This window comes from Diadema antillarum, unplaced genomic scaffold (genome assembly GCF_040938485.1).
Source record: "Diadema antillarum isolate AM-2024a unplaced genomic scaffold, OU_Dant_1.0 seq00000793_RagTag, whole genome shotgun sequence".
In the NCBI taxonomy this organism is placed as follows: Eukaryota; Metazoa; Echinodermata; class Echinoidea; order Diadematoida; family Diadematidae; genus Diadema; species Diadema antillarum.
The window spans coordinates 1,295,397-1,320,862 of record NW_027271680.1 but is presented as its reverse complement, the minus strand read 5'-3'; the positions used below and the strand labels follow the sequence as shown (position 1 = coordinate 1,320,862).

At 40.8% G+C, this 25,466-nt stretch overlaps 2 protein-coding genes across 2 annotated transcripts; one reads left to right on the top strand and one right to left on the bottom strand.

Annotated features, from left to right (window-relative positions):
• Window positions 1-411: 411 nt before the first annotated feature.
• LOC139739322 (uncharacterized) lies at window positions 412-4,223 on the bottom strand. Its single transcript, XM_071649936.1, has 3 exons — window positions 2,910-4,223; window positions 1,905-2,390; window positions 412-672 (listed from the first exon to the last, which is right to left on the bottom strand). Exons 1-3 carry the CDS (start codon window positions 4,221-4,223, stop codon window positions 412-414), a joined length of 2,061 nt encoding a protein of 686 aa, XP_071506037.1.
• Window positions 4,224-13,819: 9,596 nt separating this feature from the next.
• LOC139739320 (uncharacterized protein F54H12.2-like) lies at window positions 13,820-15,151 on the top strand. Its single transcript, XM_071649935.1, has one exon. It carries the CDS (start codon window positions 13,820-13,822, stop codon window positions 15,149-15,151), a length of 1,332 nt encoding a protein of 443 aa, XP_071506036.1.
• The last annotated feature ends 10,315 nt before the right edge of the window (window positions 15,152-25,466 follow it).

Below are 25,466 nucleotides of genomic sequence, written 5' to 3'. Positions count from 1 at the left end.
GAATCCGCATCTCAATCAATGTTATGCCAACCCTGATTAATATGTACATTTAGGTTCCACGTAAATGTACAGACATAATACTTATATGTATGTAATTATATATAACAAAAGATTGATACTCTCTTTACGACCACATGTCGTTTCTGACGAGATACATCTTGGCCAAGTTTTGCCAGTCATCACATTAGAGCTATATCTCAACTAATGATCATTACGTACATTGGGTCTATTCCGGTACAACTCTTCTGCTTGTAAGTAGAATTATGTAGTCAAGTGTAGGTCAAATGTTAGTGTGACAGAGTTATCAGATCATACTGGTGACCTATGTACGAGGAATGTCTCCCAAGTCTGCTTGAGGTAATCTCTATATTTCAGTCCATAGCTGATGGATACGAGGCAGTCCTTTCGGCATTATGAGACACCTGTCGACACTGTTGTTTTTGACATGTTGGAACTCATTGGCAACTGTTCGGATTTTTCGGACGAAGTGGCTCGACCGCGCGTGAAAAATCCTTTCCACAGCTCGTAGATTCGCTTGTTGAAGATGAAAGCTATCATGATGTAGACGCCTTGGAGAGAGTTGAGAATAATGAAGATGTACCAGAGCACACCGACACCTGCAAAGGCTGCTACAAAACCCAGAATCCAGGTGAAACCCATTAACGTCGAAATCTATGAATTTGGGCATAAAAAGACATAGAATATAAAAATCGCACGTTAGAAAGAAGTATAAATGGCAGAAACTAAATTATTGTAACTCGTCTTCCTGCTTTCAGCATTTCTGCCTGAATGAAAGTAAGATTCTAAAGAGCCATTTTCATCACTATAGAGGCTGCCGATGTTTTCATAACTATATTTGACCCATTGCGGAAGGAGGGAAATCCTGGTGGGGCAAAAACATGTGACACATTCTGACACCATAGCAAATCACCACCACTAGGTAATCAAACTTAAAGTAACGAAAACGCTATCCTTCCTTCGCCTCCTCAGACGACATGGTCCCAGCTTCGAGCTAATCTTGTCTTCCAACATGGGCCGAATATGCCATACCCACTTTGTACCAACATGCATATTCATGATAGACCATAATGGGTTGTGTGTATTTATAAGAAATAGGCTAGGCAATCTCTAAATTCTTTAAAATCGGAAAAGAGTTCGTAATTCCGAAGATTTATTAATTCGAAAATGAAATAATGCTCGTTCTCCAGAAGTTTTATTATTCCATGGGTTCATTTATCAGAAAAAAAAAACAGTTTCGCAATTTGGAAGGTTAATTTTCTTTTTCGATTAACGCACTTATTCCAGTTTCGGACTAACGATCCTTTTGAATCACGAACACTCTTTCACTTTGGAATTAACGAACTTTATAGGACCAACGAATATTACCCTTCAACTCAGACCTTACATTACAATGCTGCACACATTCAAATTATCCTAATGACCGTTAGATACAATCTCGTTTCAACATTTGCACTTGTTTCTTCTTTGTTATGCACTTCTGTGATACTAGTATAGTTCAGTAATTTACTGTAAAGCACCGGGCTTTGAGGACCGCCAGTGTGGATGGATACAGCGCTTTCCAAATACATTGTACTTACCAATATCAGTTTTATTGTTTGTAGTAATCTTGTAGCCTGAAACAGTAGAACTAAACACCTACAGCAGAGATTTACATAACTGATTAAGACCTGATTTTTTCAGTTCATGTATTGAAATCACTTTGGATTACCTGCAAAATAATATCTGACCTAGTAAGACAATACCAAGGTGGTTGAACTCTTCTTCAGTTTTAGCTAGAGGAAGATTTCATTTTTTGTTGTTGTTGGAAGACAACTAAAGGCACCAACTGATGGTCATGATAACGACGGTTTTCATTGAGAAATGAGATCACATTCTTATATTACCTTGACGTATATTCGAAGTTCAGTGAAGGAGTCAATTCTGTCTTGTTCTTTACGGACACGCCTCCCGTCCTGTCGCCTTTTCCTGAGTCCGCACACGGTGTATGCAAACAGACACATATTGAGAAGCAGAGCCACGGCCACAGGACATCCGAAAGCTATCAGGTTTACTATCCCGTTCCCTATCCAACAAGAACTGTCATCGCCATAATACACGAGTTGTTCCATGTCATTTCTATAAGCTAACCCAACACAGACGACAACGATGACTGCCGCCACACCAAGGGCTCCTCCGAGGTAGACAATGAAGACCTTATTGCTGTTCGTTATCAAAGTGAAAGCTTCCCTATTTCCGAATGTTCTAGCGAGGTCGATCGCGAGGGCGGTGGTGATAGTGAAGACAGAGAGCCAAAGATAGTGAGAAAAGATTGAAACGAGCGCACAAGCTTCTTTGGACGAGGCAGCTCTTCCCCCAGACAGAAGCAAAAGCTGGGCGAAAAAAAGCGTAAAGCAGAGTGTCATGATGAGCTTACCGCAGACAGATTTTCGCCTGACCGGAAATGCGCAGTAAGTGATAAAGGTTATCAATAGTGCCAGCATAGAGATTGGAACGCATATGTAGCTCAGATATACCTGTATCGCAGAAAACTCAAACAGAGTAACATTTATGTTGATTGTTCCGTTTCGGTCCAGAAATTCGCATACACTTAGAGTTCCCGCTTGTCCGGGAAAATACATCCCTTCTTCAATGAGGTCACCCGTGGGAAGGTAGCGCAGTTGTCCTGTATTTTCGACAGCTTCAAATAACGTTTCGTTGAAGATAGAGAGACGGCAGGATGGTTGAGCGTTTGTCGAATGGCACACTGTGACAGTTGACGATGATATAGGAATGTCGATATCAAATTTCGTCACAAGAGTTGCTACATTTTTAAGATAAAAAGAATCAGTGTTATTAACATATATATAATTCTTTTCAAGAATGGTGAAGACGTAAAATTCATTGGATACAACAATGTCGTTATCGGCCGCGAGACATGATCTGTCGATCGAGTTGAGGCAGCCTTCGATGAACTCCAACGTTTCGATTCCACAATCTACCATAAGGTTATTCCGTTGAGTTGCATCCGCAAAGACCTCTTCCAGTCTCTCCAGAAGCAAGGAATCTGGAATCGACAGGTTTGATGAGATAAAGAGGAAGGTCGTGTTGAATGAGGCAACATCATTGGTATCGATAGGGTATAGATTCACTGATAAATTAGTGAACACCATTTCTTTCAAACAGTCTACCGTGAGTGCCTTTGATATGCTGGCGTCACTCGATAAAGTTACGTTGTTTGAGAGAGAAACGCGCACGCCGATATCTGCAGCACCAACAGCCCCACACGAGGAATTGAAGGGTATCGATTCTAGGCTGCGAACACACCTGCCATCATGCAGGATAAATCCGTCAGCACAGTGAAGTAACATGCATTGCTCCTCGAAGGGATCAAACACCTCGCCTTCTGCACAAGTTACGCTTGTTTGCTGGACACTTTCAGAAGACACCACAGATCTGACTCCACCGGAGGAACCAAAGTCAAATAACAGGGATATTGGCTGTAACCCCCTGATAGCAATTTTTCCGGTGATCGGTAGCAGACAGCTACCGAATTCCCTTGAAAACATGGATTCATCTTCACCACTTAAATCCGGTGACACACATTGAGCAAGCGAACAGTAATAGCAGAATGTATTCCGCCAGAAGTTGGCAGTCCAGGGTTCCACGAATGATGCCTTGAATGACCCGCAAGGTACAGAAAGCTCGGGGCAAGTTTCGGGAGCGCATCTGAAATCATCCCCCTGGAAACACTGTCGCACTGTCAGTGTTCTCCCAACTATGGACACTCTACTGCAGCGAGCAATCATCTCTTGATATGTAATGTTCCCAGAAAGGTAGGCACTCCTTACCTCGTCGATGCACAGGAGATCAAGCTCCCATGGTTCCATTGATCCAGGGTCTCCTCCGTTACAAATAGCACAGTAAAGGTTTCTGTACGTTACGTAGTTTGCAGCAGAAAGCGGAATGGATGCGGCGTTCAAATCAGAATTGGTCGGGTCTTCGCACTTTTCCCGAATGTTGGCGTCTGCCCACGCGTCGGGACAGACGGAAACGTAGAAATATTCCTCCCGAACGAATGGAAGTTTCAAACACTGAAACTGTGACTGTTCTAAATGAGCCACCGCCTGACGGAATTCAGCTGCTTCCTTTGCTTCCAAACATGTATCATTGTTGGCGCGATCAATGCAGCAGTCTTGAAAGAAATGACACGCGTAGTCACACATGCACTGATATCTGTCTACAGAAGTTTCGACGCAACTTTCATCTCCACAAAAATGTTCTGCACACGCGTCTATGCTGAAGTTTCCATGCTGTAGTTTTGTATCTGCGGACAGGCATGACATAAAGAAGGGAAAACAGACAAGTATGAAAATTGTGTGAAACGCGGTTGACATTATTGATATGGTTTAAGATATGGTTATATTATGACCCTACATCACAAAACCAACAAGAGGTCGCAAAACATAGATTTTGAGGTGAGAGTACATTCTGAAAGAGCAGACTTTAAGCTTTAAAATGATGTATAACTCAATTCAAATAGACTCTCCTAATCTTTCCTAATATGGGACAGAAGGCACACACTCTGGAAAGTGTGAATTGAGAAAACAGGCTCTGAAGTACAAGGTCAATTCAAGTGCTTTATAATAATTTTTACCAAGCCGTGCTACAACTGTACCTGCGTGATAAATGGAACACACACACACACAAAAAAAAAGAACTCAGGATGTAAACCACTGGAGCAACAACATTGAAGGGATTATCAAATTAGGCAATTTTATTGTGAAGATGATCATTGCAAACTTTCAATCATCCTTTCCCAAGTTATAAGAGTTGAAAGTAAAGGATATTGACAGGGTTTTTTAAGAAATGAACATGGGACTCTATAAGACTCGCCTAATCACACTATTCTACCAAAAACTGTTAAAAACACAATTTTCCGTTCGTTTTATGGTCCCAGACTTTAGTGTAATGTAGAAGAAGACTTGCTCTTTCAGAAAATATGAAAAACTCAAGATTGGCTGGGTTGACTCATTTCACCTATTTTCAATCCTGACACAAAATCTTTGTGCGCGACTTGGTTTTGTAATGCATGGTCGAATAGTATAATCATTTACAGAATAAAGTAATCATGACTTTCATTTGTTTTTATACTCTATTGGACAATGAAATTTGACATTAATAATATATGGTTTAGCAGGGAATTCCAGCAATTGATGTATTCGATATCTCTTCCAGCCCATTAGGTGCTTTACAAAACATTAGAATATTGAACACATTATTATAAAAAATACAGAAGACACAAATTATGAAAAATAAACCAAAAATAAAGATGATGTTGTTTCAAAATAAAATCTGAATTAACTAACATAATGAAGCACTCCCCTCACGATTACAGGTCAAATCTCTTGGTATATTTGGTTGAAATACAAGCTTTGGTCAGTATGTCAAAGAAATGCTAGAAATTCAAAGGATGAACGTTAACGTCTAAAGAGAATTGTTCTTTCAACTATACTCGTTCGTATCCATTAGCTTAAAAAATTTTCAGTATTTATGTACTTTATTTTATAACAGGAAACAGTTATCCTCAAAGAGCTACAAACTAATTGTTTGTCATGCAAAATTCATATCATAGGATGATAGCTCTGAGCCTAATCAATTTCCAAGTATTTCCCATAATATTGTTGATTGCTGTTGAGCAACGTTAGACATCTGTATTAAAACATCACAGTTGTGGATGTGATACACTATCCTATCCGATATATTACACAAAATTATGACAATAGGTTTTTTGTTTGTTTGTTAATAATTGGTATACGTCTCGGATCTACATTAAAGAACTTATGCTTTCTTTGATATCATACTCCTTGAAAATGTAATTTCTATATAGCACGAACTTCCTTTCATTTCTGGCAGCATTAACGCGTGAATAAAATGTTACAATTAGTAGATATTAAGAGTGTTTATATACTATAATGCCAATGTAAATAAAGCACAAACTGTTTTTTTAAGGAGTCATTTGCCTCTGTAATAAATATGAGGGGTTTTTTCAGAAGATTAGACGTTAAACATACCCAAGAGTCAAAATGACATGTTAAACAGAAATTTTCACGCGATTACAGATCAACTATCCAAAAATGGGGTTAGAACATTGGATTCTTACCTGAAGCGGCTATCAGCGCAGATGTCACTACACGTGCGCAGATTATACAGAGCAGCATTATCGTAATTCGCTCCATGTTGTAGCTTGCGGACAAGAGGGTCGTGGTCCGTCGTAGGCCAACTTCCTGTAAGTAAAGGAAGAAGGAAAGAAAACCGCAAACAGGAATACATATGGATGGGAAGAGCGTAGAAGGGAGAGACAAAATGGCACATCAGTAAATCGATCAATGAGAAGGGGAGAAAGATATTTATCCGGGGATAAAAACAAATAGATTAATGAATAAATGGATAGGTACAGAGAGAGCGAGAGAGAAGACCAGTTATACAGCTTTTCATTTTCATCCACGCACATGCCATTTGTTTAATCATTGGCCAATATCCCCATTAGCCGGATTAGTGAACACTTTTACGGTGGCTAGCGGTTCATACGGTTATTCTCCCCCTTCAGAACGAATGATTGTAAATTTACTTTGGATTACTCTGATGTGATATTAACAGCGTAAGTGAAACCTTAAGAAACGCATTGCTCATTTCATTTTGTAAGATAGATTTCATTTTTTAGGATAAGATATGGTAGTCTGATTTGTGTATTGTATCATCTCCTGTTTATATATTATTTAGAATTATAAATAATAGGCCTATATTATTTTTTTCTTTTTTTGGAGGATCTTATACAAAATTTATTAAATTTGACGTCATCCCTCAATGGAAAGCGCATATGGTTGCCCTTTTTCTTTTAACAATTTTGAAAATGGAAACTCAAAAAGAGTAAAAAAAGTTTATACTCAATACGCTACTAATGTAACTTCGGGGCAACAAACAAACAAAGCATGATTTACACCAATATGTAAATGTATAAAAGGCCTATATCGATATTGTGTAGTGCCGATCGCTCACCTGCACCTACACGAGATTTTCCCTTGAAATAATGACAAAAATATGTGCAGTAGAGTCTGCAGACAAAGAGTGCAAAAGAAGGCAATGCAGAAAAGTTACTCAAGCAGGGCAGTGTATTGTATTATCATGTCGAGAACGTTTTTGTCAGGCTGACCCTGATCAATGATAAAAAAAAAACGTTAAAAAAACAGCAATAATAAAATCGTTCTTCTGGTCCCCTAAGCTGCCATGGCGGACTCTCTCCGGATATGACCGTCATTCGAAAAGCAAACACGGAACTGAGTTTCTCCAGCTGACATAATCGGGCAGTTTGCCAAGCAGGCGGAGACATTTGAAACGAATTTAAGTTAAGTATTATGGTGTATACGGCGTAAAAATTAAACAAACTTTATTTCAAGTCATTCTTCTCTTTATCTGAGACCAGACATCTGGTGTATAAAGGACCCCTCTTGGTGGGAATAAAAACTAGAGTTCAAGTTATAATGTATTGGCTCTCATTAAAATATTATAAGAAGAATCCTTTACATCGAACTTCTGCCTTGTTTTGAATATAACCTCAATACTAATTTCATCACTTTGCATACTTGCTGACTGAATTAATCAAACTCGTGTATAATTATTTCTTTTGTATGCTATCAATGACGGTCGCATGTATCATTCGCTATATACATACCGATGTGTTGGCTCAGTGAGTAGAGCGGCTGCCCTCACAATCGGGAGGTCGTGGGTTCAAACCCCGGCCGCGTCATACCAAAAGACGTTAAAAGATGGGAGTTGCTGCTACCTTGTTTGCCGTTCAACAGTTGAAAAGGTTAGAGCAACGTCGATCTGGCACTGCTCAGTGGCTGCCGGGCCCACGATCAATTGGGCAAAAAGAATTTCCATTCTCGGACAAATTTGGAGTTTATGTGTCATGCTCAACACTTGCTTGTGTTCAGTTTGTATGCATACACGTAAGTCACGTATTTTATATGAATTAGGAAGAAAGTAAAATGAAATGTAATCACTATTCAAAACTGTGGTTTTGGGGCCCAGTGGCGGATCTACGGGGGGGGGGGGGGTTAGGGGGTTTAAACCCCAACCCCCCCCCCCCTTGGGCTGCCAAAAATAAATGAATAAACAAAGAAAATAAAATAAATATGTATATATATGAATAAAAGGGAAAAAATATAGCTACAAACGGCAGCTTTTGGACTGTAAAATGTCAAAATTTTCAAGCTCGCTCGCTTCGCTCGCTCGCATCCAGCAGTTGAGCCCGGTGCGCCTCCCCCTTAATTTCTAAAGCGAAAAACATAGCTACGACGGCAGTTGTTGGACTCTAGAATGTCAAAATTTTCAAGCTCGCTCGCATTGAATCGTTATGCCATTCTCCTAATGTTGCTGACAGTAATTGCCAGTAGTTGCGCCCGATGCCCCCACCCCTTAATTTCCAAAGCGAAAGATAAATATAGCTACAAACGGGAGTTTTTGGACTGTAACATGTCAAAATTTTCAAGCTCGCTCGCTCGCATTGAATCGTTATGCCACTCTCCTAACGTTACTGCCAGTAATTGCCAACAGTTGCGCCCGATGCCCCCCCCCCCTTAATTTCCAAAGCGAAAGATATAGCTACAAACGGGAGTTTTTGGACTGTAAAATGTCAAAATTCTCAAGCTCGCTCGCTTTGCTCGCTCGCATTGAATCGTTATGCCATTCTCCTAATGTTGCTGCCAGTAATTGCCAGCAGTTGCGCCCGATGCGCCGCCCCATTAATATCCAAAGTGAAAGATATACTGTAGCTACAAACCCCTTTTTGGGACTGTAGAATGTCAAAATTTTCAAGCTTGCTCGCTTCGCTCGCTCGCATTGAATCGTTATGCCATTCTCCTAATGTTGCTGCCAATAATTGCCAGCAGTTGCGCCCGATGCGCTCCCATTTATTTCCAAAACGAAATATATAGCTACAAAACTCCAGTTTTGGAACTGCAGAATATCAAAATTTTCAAGCTCGCTCGCTTAGCTCGCTCGCATTTTATTGTTATGCCATTCACCTTATGTTGCTGACAGTATATAATTTGTCGATAGTAGTATAGGTGTACGTATAGCGTCATAAAAATATGATTCATATTTCTATTGTTCTAGAACAAAAGAAATATGAAAAGACAAAAGAATTATGAATTATGAAATATGGATTATGATATGATTTATGATAAAAAGATGGATTATGATATGATTTATGATAAAAATATGGATTATGATATGATTTATGATAAAAAGATGGATTACGATATGAATTATGATAAATCGATGAATTATGATAATAGATATGAATTATGGGTATTTGCATAACAATAGAAATAGGAAAGAACAAAAGAATGTATGAAATATGAAAAATGAAAGATGAATATTCATGAGATATGAATTATAGATATGAACGATGAATGATGATTATGAAATATGAATATTTATGGATCGATATGAAATATGAAGAATGAATTATGAAAAATATGCTATTGTTTTAAGAATCCGCGTCATTGTTTCATCATATTCTTTTGTTCTCACATCGAGAGATATTTTCGAATGCAATGGTCGAAATGGTCATAATGACGATTGCAATCGTATGCATGACATTTGTTTGATTTGATGACGTCACTCCGACAAGTTCGGACCTGTCCTCTGACCGACGCTCGCCCGATCGAAAACAAAAGAACTTTAAAAAACGAAGAAATACATAAAAATGGGGGCGTGTCCTCTGACCGACGCTTGCGCAATGATTGCGCAATCGAAGACAAAAGTCAGGGCGTGTCCACTGACCAACGCTCGGGGACTTAAAGACAAAAGACTGGAAAAACAAAGAAATACATAAGACTGGACCTCAAGTTCACGATAAGTTCGGACTTGTCCTCAGACCGACGCTCGCACACTCAAAGACAAAAGACTAGAAAAACAAAGAAATACATAAGACTGGACCTCAAGTTCACGATAAGTTCGGACTTGTCCTCTGACCCACGCTTGTACGCGAGCGAAGACAAAAGAATTTTGAAATAAAGAAATACATAAACTGGACCTGGAGCCAGTGACGGGTTCGGACTCGTCCTGCATAAAACAATAAATGCCTCATACATATTCAAAGAGATGGTGGCGTCCTTTGGAAAGCAAAAGAATAAAAACTCGAAGAACATGCGAGAGGGACACATTTCAATTTGAAACCTTCCGAGAACATCACATGTTACAGAATGTCTCAGCCGAACATCTCCAACACCTGGTGTCCCGAAATGCAGAGGACGGTGGAGAAGGTGGACTTGCTGATGTTGACGGAGTATCTAACTCTCATCGAAGTCTTGAAACGGGTGCAAAACGTGCCAGATTCTCCAATAGACGGTACTCCCGAAGATCCACAGCGCAAAGTGTTCCAGGCGGTTCATCATTTGGACCCAATGACTGTGGAGAGAGTGTACCCTTACGTTGGCAGGGTGCTCTGGATGAGACCAGATCTCGTCGAGTGCGGTTTTTCCTGGAGTACATCAAATTTATTCTGAGGGGAGAGACTCAACAACAGCTGGAACAAAGAAGAGTCAACATAGGGAGACACGTGGAGGGGATAGAGGCCGCTGTGAGAGTGGTCTACAGGGCCTTGGGGCTCGAGACCGGCCTGCCCGACATCGTCTTGACGGACCCTCAGTGGAACGTGCTTTAGACGAACGACTGCTATTAACGGTGATAAAGGACACATTTCCTTCCGACTTTCACGCCGTAGACACCGAGACAATCTTACGCGCATGTCGGACAATTGCAAGCGAGGAACAATTTTCCCGTGTGCGACGAATCAAGCTTCGAGGCAATGAGAGGTTCGACGATTGTATAGAGGCCCTGCTCAAAAATTGTATAGAGAACCCCAATCATCCCAACAAGTACAAACGTTCGCTGATGGCTCTATGCTATTTTGTCAACGTCTACCAACATGCCTGCATACCGGACGAGCGGAAAGAGGAATTTCGCGCGCAATTCGTGGAAGGACTCAAACGCTACAAAGTGCGCTGGTCGGAACACGCTCCGAAAATGACTGTTGGACTAATGTCGCGATACGTTTTACATTTTTGTCTGTATATGTTGTATAATGTATGGAATGTAGATGTTAATAGAATGTGAATTGATTCAAGCAACGAAATTCGCTGCACTGTGTGTATGCGTGTACAATAAATGATGCGTTTCATTTTCAAATGATTTTTTTACTCGTTACCTTGTCTATCATTGATGCCTTTTATGTCATTGCAACGTGAAAGGAATGCCATTTCTGATGTTTGCTTCTGCAGTGTGTGGTTGCTGAGACGAATAATGTCTAATTCATTTGAGAGAGCGTTAGAGGAAATCTATTACGATCCTCAACATCCAGCTAGTTTCGGCGGTGTCAGTAAGTTGTGGAATGCGGTGAGAGAGGTGGAAACTGAAAAAGCGAGCTTGCAGGGTGTCAGAGACTGGTTAACGAAACAAGATGCGTATACAATGCACGCACCGGCGAGAAAGACATTTGAGAGAAATGTTGTGAAAGTGAGAGGAATCGACGAAATCTGGGAGGCTGATCTTGTAGATGTTCAAAATTTGAAAAGGTTTAATAATGGTTATCGCTACTTACTGACGTGTATAGATGTACTGTCGAAATATGCTTGGGTGGTTCCTTTAAAAAACAAAAAATCAAAAGACATTGTCGGGGCATTCGAAAGCATCTTGAAAGAGGGCCGAGTGCCTGTAATGCTACATACAGACAAAGGTTCGGAATTCACAAACAGACATTTTCAGAAATATCTCGAGAAAGAAGGCATTCACTTCTACACAACAGAAAATGAAACCAAAGCCAGCGTTGCTGAACGATTCAATAGAACGCTGCGAACAAAAATGTGGCGCTTCTTCACATTCAAAAACACTTACAGGTATCTCGGTGTAATAAAAGATTTTGTCAAAGGCTATAACAACACCATTCATTCTAGTATCGGCATGAAACCAAAAGACGTGAATATTGAGAATCAAAAGCGTGCCATAAAAAGTCTCTACGGTAGGGCAATGCGAGGGAAGAAGCGTAAAGCTCCACGATTCAAGTATGAAATCGGAGATCAAGTTCGTATTAGTAAAAGCAAACTAAAGTTCGAAAAGGGTTACGAAGCAAATTTTTCGAGGGAGGTCTTTACAATCAGCTCCCGCGTCAATAGGAGGGTACCTGTCTACAGAATAAAGGATTACAACGGGGAACGAGTGAAGGGTACGTTCTATGAAAGGGAATTGATAAGAGTTTCGAAAGACAAGGAGACTACTTACAACGTGGACAAGGTTTTACGCACGCGCATGCGCAATGGGCAGAAAGAATACCTAGTTCGTTGGTCAGGGTATGGCAAAGAATTTGATAGTTGGGTTCGACACTTAACTATGCGTTAAAAACACGATTCACGTTACTCTCGTTATCATTCTTCGCTTTGAACAAAGGAGAAGAGGCTGATCGAACATGGCTTCTCAATTTTACGTGACGCTGCCCAGTAATAGTTCCATGTCGTACTATCCAAATAACAAAACGTGTCAGTTTACAACGCGGCTTCACGCACCTCTCTCACTCAACGAAGATTACGAGGTGGGGTTGGCAGAAGTTCAATTTCAGTGCACGTGGTATAATGTACGACATGATAACAACACCCTCACTATTTACGATAATGAAGTAGAGGACGACGCTGTTCCATTGATGAAAAAAATTGAGATTCCTGCGGGATATTATAATTCTGGAGAGGAACTCATTGACTCGATCAACGAACAGTTCCGGAGAAAATTACGTAAAAGCATCACATTTTATTACAAGAGGACCCAACGAAAATGTTTCATCCGATTAGAAGGAAATACGGCGCTCCTCATTCCCTGTGGTTTGGCTATGATGCTCGGGTTTGAAGGGGAATGCCATCTCACGGAATCAACACTGAGTCCCATGCCAATGGATGTACACATGAAATTTCATACATTTTATGTCTATTCTGATATCGTTCAGTTTCAACACGTAGGTGACGCTGCTGTACCTTTACTGAGGACGATAGCAGTCATTCCGGACAAGGATCGCGATAATATCGTCAATACCTATATCACTCCGCATTACGTCCCTCTTAAGCTTTACAATTTTGAAACGATAGAGATTATATTAACAACCGAATCGGGTGAAGTGGTACCATTTGAACGCGGGAAAGTGATCGTGAAGTTACACTTTAGAGAGCGCTCTACGAACTAGCTGGACGCTAAATTTACACAGCGATACGTCCAACTATGGTGGTATTTCGCGCACCGGCAAGGATTTTTCACGACCAATATGGCTCGGGATTACCCGTCTTCCGCGGGGCATCCATGCAGAGAGGACACGGGCTGGGTAGTCTGGTGAAGGGGCTCTTCAAAGTCGCAACTCCTCTCTTAAAAAGAGGGGCTGTTGCTTTGGGAAAAGAAGCTATGCATACAGGCATGAACATTGTTCAGGACACCATCAACGGACAATCTTTTAAAAGCGCAACTAGAAAAAATGTGGCTCGGGCGGGAAAACACCTGGCCTCAAAGACTGTTCGAGCAGTAAAGAAAAAAATTGGGAATCAGACTGGAGGAGCGCGATTAGTAGTTGTAGGAAGAGTTAAAAGAAGGAGGCGAGGAAGGAAGCGTATCATTCGGTCTCGAAATTCTCCAGCGAAAAGAGCTCGCTTGCGCGACATCTTCGATTAATTCGGACTATTCGTTTACCAGTCTCATACACTCCTTGCTGTCTTTGCTGAACATGGCGCTTCTACACGACAAGAGCGATGTCTGCTGCAAGTCCGAATTGGATTTGTTCACGGTACCACACACTCAAATGAGCATCGTCAAAGGACCATGGGTAGAATATCACCCCGTTAGCAGCATCACCGATGAAGGGCCCATTGAATTCAACGTGTCCGGCACGTCGGAAGAATACTTGGACCTCTCTCAGACCATGCTTCAAGTGACAGTCAAAGTTACGAACAATGATAACACGGCTTTACCAGCTGATGCCCCAGTTGGTCCCGTAAACCTGTTTCTCCCATCTCTCTTTGCACAAGTTGATATCATGCTCAATGAAAAACTAGTGTCTCAGCCGTCGAATACATACCCTTACAGAGCGTACATCGAATCTCTGCTGCACTATGGAGGAGAGACCAAAGAGTCTCAACTCACTCAACAGCTATATTACAAGGACAAAGCGGGGAAAATGGATGTCGTTAACCCGCTGGCAAGCTCTGCAGAAGCTAATCCCGGTCTGGCGAAAAGACATGGATTCATCGTCGAGAGTAAATTACTTTCTCTACTTGGTCCGATTTACGCCGACATTTTTTTTCAAGAAAGACTGTTACTCCCGGGGGTTGATTTGAAAATCAAGTTAAATCGTAGCAAAGACGCATTTTGTCTTCTGTCTTCGACGGAGAATGCCCGATATAAAATTAAAATAGAATCTGCTGCCCTCTACGTTCGCAGAGTAAAGACCAGTCCTACCATCATGTTAAACCACGCCAAGGCCTTGGAGAAGACAACCGCGAAATACCCCGTCAACAAAGTAGACGTGAAGTCCTTTTCCATTCCTGCAGGAAGCATGTCGATTAATAAAGACAATCTATTTCACGGACAGTTACCAAATCGGGTGGTCGTAGGATTCGTTGACACAGACGCCTTTAACGGTACTTTTGGCAAGAACCCCTTCAACTTTAAACATTTACGCCTCAACTTCATCTCCCTCACTATTGACGGAGAAACGGTGCCGATGAGACCATTACGTCCTAGCTTTGCAGCGGGAGCTGGACAAAGTTACATTCACGCTTACAATTCACTATTCATGGGAACCAACCGACTGTTTGTAGACAAGGGAATTAACATCAATCGAGAAGAATACTGCGAAGGTTATACCCTTTTTGCATTCGACCTCACGCCCGACCTATCTGACGGATGTCACTTGAATCTCATCAAGCAAGGAAATCTGCGCTTAGAGCTACAATTCGACGTGGCCATTCCAAACACCGTCAACTGTATCGTCTACTCGGAAGGACAGGGACTGATTCAGATTGATAAAAGCAGAAACATCATCTACGATTACCAATAAAACCTCTTCCGGACAACCGACTGCCGAAATATTCTAATCGACTATGGATACATCGCAGATTCAACGTTTCTTAGAGAACGATCCTATTGTCAAGCCCTATTTCAAAGGAGTATATGCGTCAAATTGTCTACCGCGATCAATTAGTGGGGCGAAGCAGTGCTTCATCGCGAATACCGATCCTAGCGATAAACCAGGAACACACTGGGTGGCTTTCTACTTTTGCAACGGAAAAGGCGAATTCTTTGACTCTTACGGATATGAACCCTTAACTTACAGTCTTGACTTTGTAAAGTTTTTGGACAATAATGCCTCGGCATGGTCCTCTAATTCCAAACGGCTACAAGGAACTGTATCCACAGTTTGCGGACAATATTGTATCTATTACGTGACGAAACGAGTAGGGGGTCAAACAACTCGAAGTGTATTAAATGTGTTTGGCAAGGATTATACGAGAAATGATAAGAGAGTGAATGATTGGTTTAATCGACGTTCTGATGTTTCCCATCGTGTTCATGATACATCTTTTACTCTATTACAAATCGCACGTAGCTTCGATAGTTTGTAAGAAGATATTGTAATAGCGTGTATAACGTAGTGTAAACTTCTCTCTTGATGTGGATTGCTAGATATCTAACAGTATTTAACTTAGTAGTAATTTGTATATATCGTATGTGCAAGCCTGTACTATTACCTTTTTTCTCTCACTCACTCTCTCTCTCTCTCTCACTCCCTCACTCTCTCTCTCTCTTTTTTATTATATATATATATATATATATATATATATATATATATATCATATAACTCCAAATCATGAATATATGTTCTTTCATGTCTGGGAAAGCTAGTTTGAAAATAAGAGAATTAAGTTTGTACCTTTATGTTGAAACGTTGAGTGATTGTGACAGTTTGTTACCAATGGAATATATTATCATTTACAATTCATAGACCATAATTACTTAGGTTAGCGTACCTAGCGTAACAACCGCTTGAATACTTTGTAAAATTAGGTAACCTATATATATATATATATATATATATATATATAGATTAAACTTGGGCTGGGTTTCGTTCTTCATAGTAATACACACTTTGTTATTTTCGTTACGAGTATATGTCTCATTTTCTCTTTCGCTCTTCGTTTTCTTTCTCGCTTCTCTTTTCCTCAGTCACGCTGTATAACACATATCACACAGGACAAAACAAAAATAAGATGTAACGAGTGCGTTTTGTATCGTAAGAATATTGTACGTGGTACCCGTTTTATTTTCTCCAATAAAACAACAGACTATAAATATGTAAATAAATTTCTCCTTGTTGTACTTGTTTTTCTTTGCTTCCTTCTACATTTTGTGATTGTGAGAAAAAAATCATTACACCGTGCAACGAACAAACTATATACATTTCCACTGGATACGTAAAGAACTATTCCTCATATAAAAAATACGATTACATTATTCAATTATGTTTCGATGTTCAAGCATGGCTTAAATCATACATGGTGATGAAAGAATAATTAACAACTTATAAACCATTGAGGTGATGTAGTCATCAATCTGCAGAATCTGCGTGAGACATTTTACAGTGTATTTCCGTTTCGTCAAAGTTATTAATTCTAGGTAAACAGACATTAAAAAAAAGAAATTTGCATGCGTTACATGCACAGATTTAAAACAGCGAAATGACGAAATGACGAAATGACGAAATGACGAAATGACGAAATGACAAAATGACGAATCGACGAAACGTCGAAGTGGTGGATATATGTACAATATGACGGTCTTTATGGAATTAACTACGAATAATAATAAAAACAACTACTTTCACCACTGAATGTAATAATGCATAAACCAGGCAGGATTTGACTATTTACATCGTTTCATGAAGTAAGACATATTATGTACAACTACGCCAGGAGATAAAATGTATGACACATTCGGTAAACACCACAGATAAAATCAAACGTCACGCGAACTTATATTTACAATATTTACATAGCAACTAGTCGAAATGTTCAGACGATGAAATGTTGAAGTGGAGAAACGTTAAGATAGTATAGTCAATCGCTATATCATGCGGACAAATTCAAAAGAACAGCTAGCATCAAAATTTCAAATACATTCAAACAGAATATTATGTATGTATACACTCCTTCACATCTGAACATAGACCGTACAATCTTATATACACATTGCGGGTCACCTGATGAAATAATTGGTTGGGGATATGTAACGATGTTAACGTTAATACAATCAAAAAATCATCATTCGTAAAATATAATGATACATATTAAGTATGTAAATGCTTGTGTACACACTTTCATATCACCCCATACGCAACATCGATGGCGTACTTCAACACCCACCTAGATCAACACGCAGATCATAATGGTAAGGGCTACTATTTAAAATTGTACATAACTGTTTGAAATAGAAGAGTAGTAAATTAACATACAATAAAATCATTACACGAATTAACGAGAACAGCTCGGGTTAACGAGGATTGTGGTCATACCGTTTAAGCCGTATTTTAAAAAGATTGCCACTTTGGGGTTTGAGAACCATTAGCATCACTAGCTCTTGTACGCCTTGTACGTGTATAACTTTTAGTTGTAGTAGGGGTTGTGTACATTTTGGGGTCTGGAGAATCTAAACGACGATGAATCGGGGTCTCCAAATCTTTCCCCCTCTTAACACGTTGAAGTTGGTCACGTCGGCTGAGATTGGTCAACGCAGTCTCTGGAATGTTCAAACGAGCCAGCGCACGAATAAAATGTTCACTACCAGTAGGAATATAACCACTTCGCTCTCTGAAAATGTCGTACATTAAGTCGCAAATGTTACTGCCAGGCACACTTTCCCCGCTCACAATCAGCTCCCCTTTGTCCGTCCATCCCACATCGTCGCACCTTTTCATCTTTTCCAGCAACTGCGAAGCTCTTTTCACAAAATTCTTAGGCACGTGCTGCAAGATGTCACGCTCCACTGCGTCCTCAGATTTTGGCGCGCCCCTCTGTCCATGAGTTACTAGATGCGTGCTGTCATTGTCTCTTGAGCTGTCGCTAACGACTTCAATAGACAATGGCTTCTTAACGCTGTCCGTCGCTTTCAAAAACCGCTGTAAGTATTGCGAATACAACAACGCCTTGTCATACTCTGGTAGATCGGGCCTGTCCAACACCGAACGAATCTGATCGTCCAATTCGTTGATTCGCTGCTCTGTAGGTGTTGAAGATTGACTTTTGAGAGAATGAAGCATAGTTTGTGGCACAAGCACCATCTTGCGCGCATTCTCCATTATCAACGCGGTACCTCTATACAGCGTCTACTTTGGCGATGCAAAGAGGTTAGAAGCGAGAGTTCCGAGTACAGGCGTGATCAACCTGGCAATGAGACCAATGAATCCTCCGCGTTGGTTTAAGATTCGTTTTCTCTCTGCCAGAGATGTACGACGATCCGCTAATTTACGGAGTTTTCGCTTGTGCTTAGTCAAAGTTTTCTTGTGGGATTGCGACAGCTTGACATTACCGCAGATCACGTTCAAAACACATTCACAGATGGCGTCAATGAAGTTCTTGTTAGCTGTCTTGATGAGAAGTTTCCGTTGATCAGGAGAGCAGTGTGCGAGGGTCTTGAGCAGGACTGCGTGGGTCTTCACTCGGCGCGACATTTTTAACTAATAAATGACTTAATACACGAACGCGACAATTTATATCTTAGGAACATATACATATTGAACTTCACCGGGAAATATTTTCGTTCTGAGACGAAATTCTTCCGGCGTGTCTGGTTTAAGGTCTACGAATAAATAACCCCATTTATCGGCTGTGGCGTCCATAAATGCCTCTTGAAAAAACTTTGTTTTCGAGGGATACATCTGTTTAGCTAAACAAGCAATTTGTTGTTTGTCTCTACAATTTTTGAATAAAGCGTAGTACTGCGTGTTTAATGAAATAGTCCTAGACTCCTTTCCACGATGAAAGAGATTTTGAGTGATATAAATAACGCTCGCGTTTCTATGATGACAACCTTTAGTAAACAAGGCGGCTACTCTCTTGTCATCACCAGCCACATCCATTAAATCATCGATGACAAATAACACTGGTCGGGAGGGGTCGGTCAAATCATTGAAATCTGCTGGTAAATTTTCATGAAATTCAATATTCGGAAAGGATCGTGTCATTGTCGCGTAACACGGTTGATACTCCCCGTAAAACCATATAATTTTGCGAGGAGGTTGATCGATCATTTCCGAGGCATTTTTCAGTAATCTTTTCACGAATTCGGTTTTCCCTGAAAAACTCGGTCCGACCACCATACATGAAAAACTATGTTTGAGTCGGGCATCCATTGTAATTAACGGCATCAAATAGTACAAATATAGCTATATGAATAACACAATAAGATATTAAGTTCTGTAAATGAAATTAGAGCAAATGTCAAACGAAGTAAGTGAACGGAATACTCTATCATACGTGAGATGTGGGTTCAGTTAAGTTTCTTAAAAGAATAAGACGACGATATGAAGCAAACTGTTAAAACTACGCGGTATATTCAAGAGCAACATAACGGTATAATGCGCTGCAATCAAGCGCCCGCGAAAGAACTGACATCGGGGATAACGTCAGTTTTATTTAAGGAAAAATCAAACCCATCCGTTCCATTTGACAAATGGGCATCTCTAGTGAGCAAAGACTCGAGATAAAACAATAGAAAGAAGAGAAATACAAAAAGCGCCAAACAAAATACATTTGTACCAGCATTGGTACTTTTCAGTACATTTCTGAGCACTGTGGACATATATGATGCGCGCGACTTATCCATGATTTCCTAGCAACGACAATGCCAGCGGTAGGTACAGAGCTGATGAGAAAGTACCACCTTCTGCGACAATGTATAAACAGCGAATGATTGGCAATTAGACACATTGAGGTCTTTATAAGCGAGGAATGTCCGCGTGTCCATAAGGCAGTGTCGTGCCACCTGGTAATCTAACTCGTTTCGTGAAGACTACCCTGTAGTCTTTTTTTCTCTCGGAAGTGTACACGGACTTGCTTTTTACGTCTCTGAGAATTCTATTTTCCACAATAGTCTTCAGACATCCCGGTTCACCTTGTATCAATTCGCGCATAGAGTCATGGTTTATAACGAGGGAGTTTGCCTCGTTCAAGGTAAATCCACGCACCTTACACACGGTGTTGCCTTTGTTGGTGCGATAACTATAGTTCTTAGGACCACCGCAAAGCCAGGTTTGAATGAACTCGCCTTCACCAAGTTCATCCGTCAAGTCACCAACGAAATCGCCGGTTTTGGGGTCGTGATGTTGTACTGTTGGGTCTGTTCTAAAGACTACACTATCAGTGTCGTAATACAAGACCCTATCGTTCAGCCTCTGCAAGACAGAATACAATTTCAGTCGCGCCAATGCCGTCGTGAAACTGGCTATTATGATATTTGTGTTGACGTTGTGGTCCACGAAGCCTTCGGCTTGATTGAAATGAATTTCTACCATGTCGTCGTTTAGAACGAGAATGTCTTGTAATTCGATAGTGCGATCCTTTAAGAAATCTAACAACTCAGCGCTGGTTTTGACAAAGCGCGTTTGTTTCAGATTTGGTCTCTCAGCAAATTTCCCCCACAGCACATTAACAATGCCCTTGGCAATGGCGCGTAAACCGGGGTTTTTCGCGATGTTTTTAGAGTCTAATTGAATTCCCTCATGGGCCAAATAATCTCGAATGTATTTTTCACGTTCTTCTTCAGTACTGGCATGGGCGGGGTAGCCTGAGGCTTCCTGCTTTATTTTCATAAAGCTGTCTATATACTGCGCAAACAGTCCTCCCGTTCTTGTTTTGGGATCGTACACTGTATACCTGTCAAAGTGCCATACTTCGATCATTCGGAGTTGCGTATACCCCATCTCTACAGCTTTTTTCAGTTCCTCCGATACCCACACGCCTTCTAACTCACGCTCCCTATCTGCGTGCTTGCAGGGCCCCTGATTCAAGGTGTCTGCACAGGTCCTGCATAGAGGGAAAGTAAGTTTACCCCCTGAGCGATGGGGGAGCACTGGATGAAACAGACGTCTAGGAGGTAATATTTTACATTTGACGAGTCCAAAAATTCGAGACAGTGAAGGGAAGTTAGAATAGATAATTCTGGGATGGCCGACAGGATATTTGCCGAACTTATTGATAAAGGGATAAAGACTGGTGAAATCATAGTAAAGGATTTTTTCTTCGGGCTTCGCCTCGTAGAAGAGCGAACACCCTCCAGTTCTCCCGCCATAGAACGAGTCACGTGGATTTAATTGTTGATTAAAAGCCATTTGAAGGTGTGCAATGTGTGGATGTACATCAGCCATTTGGCGCAATTGTTTCCATTCGCATTCCCAAATATAGTGTACAATATATCCATTCTCTTTGAGCGCATCAAGACGTTTCATGGATTCATTAAACAGTACACCCATTGCTTTGCCTAGCTTTGGGTTTTCGACACTGGGACCGTAACATTCGCGACACCCGTGATAAAAGCACCCGAGAAACTCCCAAACATGTTTTTCATCATCTTTTTCGGCATAGCCATCTACGAAACGTCCGTGTGCTTTTCTTTCCCCACCATTGAAACTATGTCGGATGTGAAATCCTGAAAGCTGTGCCTCAAAATGAAGCCACTCTCCGGCTAAGGAGGACTGTCTTTTCCCCTTTCCATACCCTTCCTGGGGAATGAGCGCGATTGTCTTGGGCTTAAGGTAGTTCGTTCGAAACAAAAGATTGCACGCGCTGGGAAGCGTCAGACAGCGCATGAATGGATCTATTCCTTCGGGATTAGCCTCTGTTGCGCTCACACTTTTGAAGTGTCTTCTAAATATCTTGCAGCTTTGGTGCAAGATATTGACATCACTCTCGCAGTAGGCTTTTATTTCCTCCTGAAAGTTAAAGACATAATTGGCTAGCGCGAGCTCATCGTACCAAGCATTAAACTGTTCTCGGTCTGCTTTCATCATGGAATCCACGCCATAGAAACGTTTGTCTGGCAGTGGTCCTACATAATTGGCATTATCGGGAGTGTTGAAAAAATGGGGAAAATAACCTTTCTTCATTTCCTGCAAGCCAAATGTTTTGGGCAGTTTTGCCAACCGCATCTGAAAGAAATTTAAAGAGTCTTTAACCTTAATTTTTGGCTCCCGTGTTTCGAGACTTATGATCTGAGCGCCATTCATCACTACGTGGGGTTCGATCCCTTGTTCTATTAGTTTGTTTAGTAAGAAATACGAATCATACGCCTTTGAGTTATGTGCGATTGCTACCGAGTTTTGTTTTTCTAGTCTTTTGTCTTTGAGTGTGCGAGCGTCGGTCTGAGGACAAGTCCGAACTTATCGTGAACTTGAGGTCCAGTCTTATGTATTTCTTTGTTTTTCCAGTCTTTTGTCTTTAAGTCCCCGAGCGTTGGTCAGTGGACACGCCCTGACTTTTGTCTTCGATTGCGCAAGCATTGCGATTTTGCGATGATGTCATACTTTTTAATATTTCTGTTGTCATTATGTATTTCTCCATTTTGTATACATTACCCTGTGATTGTGCAAGGATCGGTCAGAGAGCATGTCCGAACTCGTCACGGGCTCGAGTCCCATTTTTATGTATTTCTTTATTTTATAAGTTCTTTTGTCTTTGATTGCGCAAGCGGCGGTCAGAGTGCACGTCCGAACTCGTCACGGGCTCGAGTCCCATTTTTATGTATTTCTTTATTTTATACTGACTTTTGTCTTCGATTGCGCAAGCATTGCGCAAGCGTCGGTCAGAGGACACGCCCCCATTTTTATGTATTTCTTTGTTTTTTAAAGTTCTTTTGTTTTCGATCGGGCGAGCGTCGGTCAGAGGACAGGTCCGAACTTGTCGGAGTGACGTCATCAAACAAACAAATGTCATGCATACGATTGCAATCGTCATTATGACCATTTCGACCATTGCCTTCGAAAATATCTCTCGATGTGAGAACAAAAGAATATGATGAAACAATGACGCGGATTCTTAAAACAATAGCATATTTTTCATAGTTCATTCTTCATATTTCATATCGATCCATAAATATTCATATTTCATAATCATCATTCATCGTTCATATCTATAATTCATATCTCATGAATATTCATCTTTCATTTTTCATATTTCATACATTCTTTTGTTCTTTCCTATTTCTATTGTTATGCAAATATCCATAATTCATATCTATTATCATAATTCATCGATTTATCATAATTCATATCATAATCCATCTTTTTATCATAAATCATATCATAATCCATATTTTTATCATAAATCATATCATAATCCATCTTTTTATCATAAATCATATCATAATCCATATTTCATAATTCATAATTCTTTTGTCTTTTCATATTTCTTTTGTTCTAGAACAATAGAAATATGAATCATATTTTTATGACGCTATACGTACACCTATACTACTGTCGATCGTTTCACACCGTCATTCCATAATCCATGTAAGGAAAACTTACAATGTTCCTCAATGACTGCGTTGTTGAATGTATCACATTCCGTAATGTATTGTAGTCCCATTATTGCTCACGCACACACGCACAAGCATACAGACCGTCAAAATTACTTTATGGTTCCCCCCATGTTTCGACCCATTACCGTACGCCACTTTACATATATATATATATATATATATATATATATATATGTGTGTATGATAGATGTGCGTGCGTGTGTGTGTGTGTGTATGTGTATATTGTGTAACATATGCATGGTCTAATCTTGAGCCCCCTCCAATGTTTGCCCCCCCCCCCCAATCCAAAACTGCTTCCGGCGCGCCTGTTTTAAACTGTTATTTGATCTTATTCTAATAAGACGTAGTATCATGGACTGCTTTTTATGTTCTCCATTACGTTAGTAGATGCCAGGAAAACATCACTTACGGGGTTCAAATAGCTAAAAAAAAAAAAAAAAAAAATCGGCGCGACGCCACGCGGCTCCACGCGGCTCACAGACATCGCCTTGTGGACGATGCTCTGCATCGCCATTGGGACATCACAAACCCAGGGACCGCGGAGCCAGGGTCGGCAAAAAAGATAAAAAATAGAGCATGTAAGTATGCTTAAAATCGCAAGCTGGCAACCCTAAAAATGAAAAATCTCCCTACTGTCGGAGGGGGATACCCCCCTCCCACACCCTCCCCCCCCCCCGCCCCTCGCTCGCTTCGCTCGCTCGGGCTTGGTCGCTACGCTCCCTCGCAATACCCAGCTCAGCCCCTCAAACCCCCCCCCCCCCCTTGGCAAAAAGCTAGATCCGCCCCTGGGGCCGTTACACGTCCCTCTCTGCATAGAGCAAGGCGATGTATCGGTGCTTCACTCAAAAACGAAGAAATGTCTAGAAAAAGCCACATCGCGTAAAATTACTTATTAAAAACAGACGGTGTTTGAGTGTCATTGCAGTCCGCACAGAAAACAACATAGCATTCAAAACCTTGCCCAAAATTCATGGCGCATATAAGGGTCAATGGAAATTGAAAGGGGTCTCTATGAAAGTCAATTTGTTCGGATTTTTGTTGTTGTTGTTCTTCTTCTTCTTCAGTCATATGAATTGACCATACTGAACACACGGGGATATCCCCCTCCATCCCCCCCCCCCACAAAGACACACACGTACACCAGCATCGCCATTGATATCAAAACAAACAGGAAAAATCTCTCTTTTTAATAGTTTTAAACACATATATCTAGACTAAACTGTCAATAGAAATCACATACCTACAACCCTTTTATCATTATCCTTATGTTTTATAGATCTAAGCGATCAGAAAAATCCATCTTTGAAAGTCAACTTATGTGTCGAACAATAATCGTAAATAGGTCATGTGTGTGAATCTCTCAGAACCAGTCGATATCGTTATCTCACCTCTGGAAATGATCCCGAATACTGTACACAGACTTGAAGCAGTCCCTTGAATGACGATGGCCGTTTGAGTTTTGCAGCAACACTGATTTGATTCGCGATGTACTACAGACAGCCGACGTGTCCAACTCATGTCCGCTTCACTATAAGCATTGCGATTTCATTACAACGCGATAATTTATGATAGCACACATCCCACGCAAATCCTCCTACATCAAGCAGGATAAATACTTCAACAAATTGCAGGTACTCAGGACTTACGTGTTTCCGGCCACCAACGTGGTCGGAACGCGTTTCTGAGAATTCTCATCGAATTGCCAAAGGGTTGGTTACCTCAGTTGCTACCCCATTTAACTCCGAGACTGTAAAGTCGTGTATTCACCTGCCCGTTACTACTCGGCT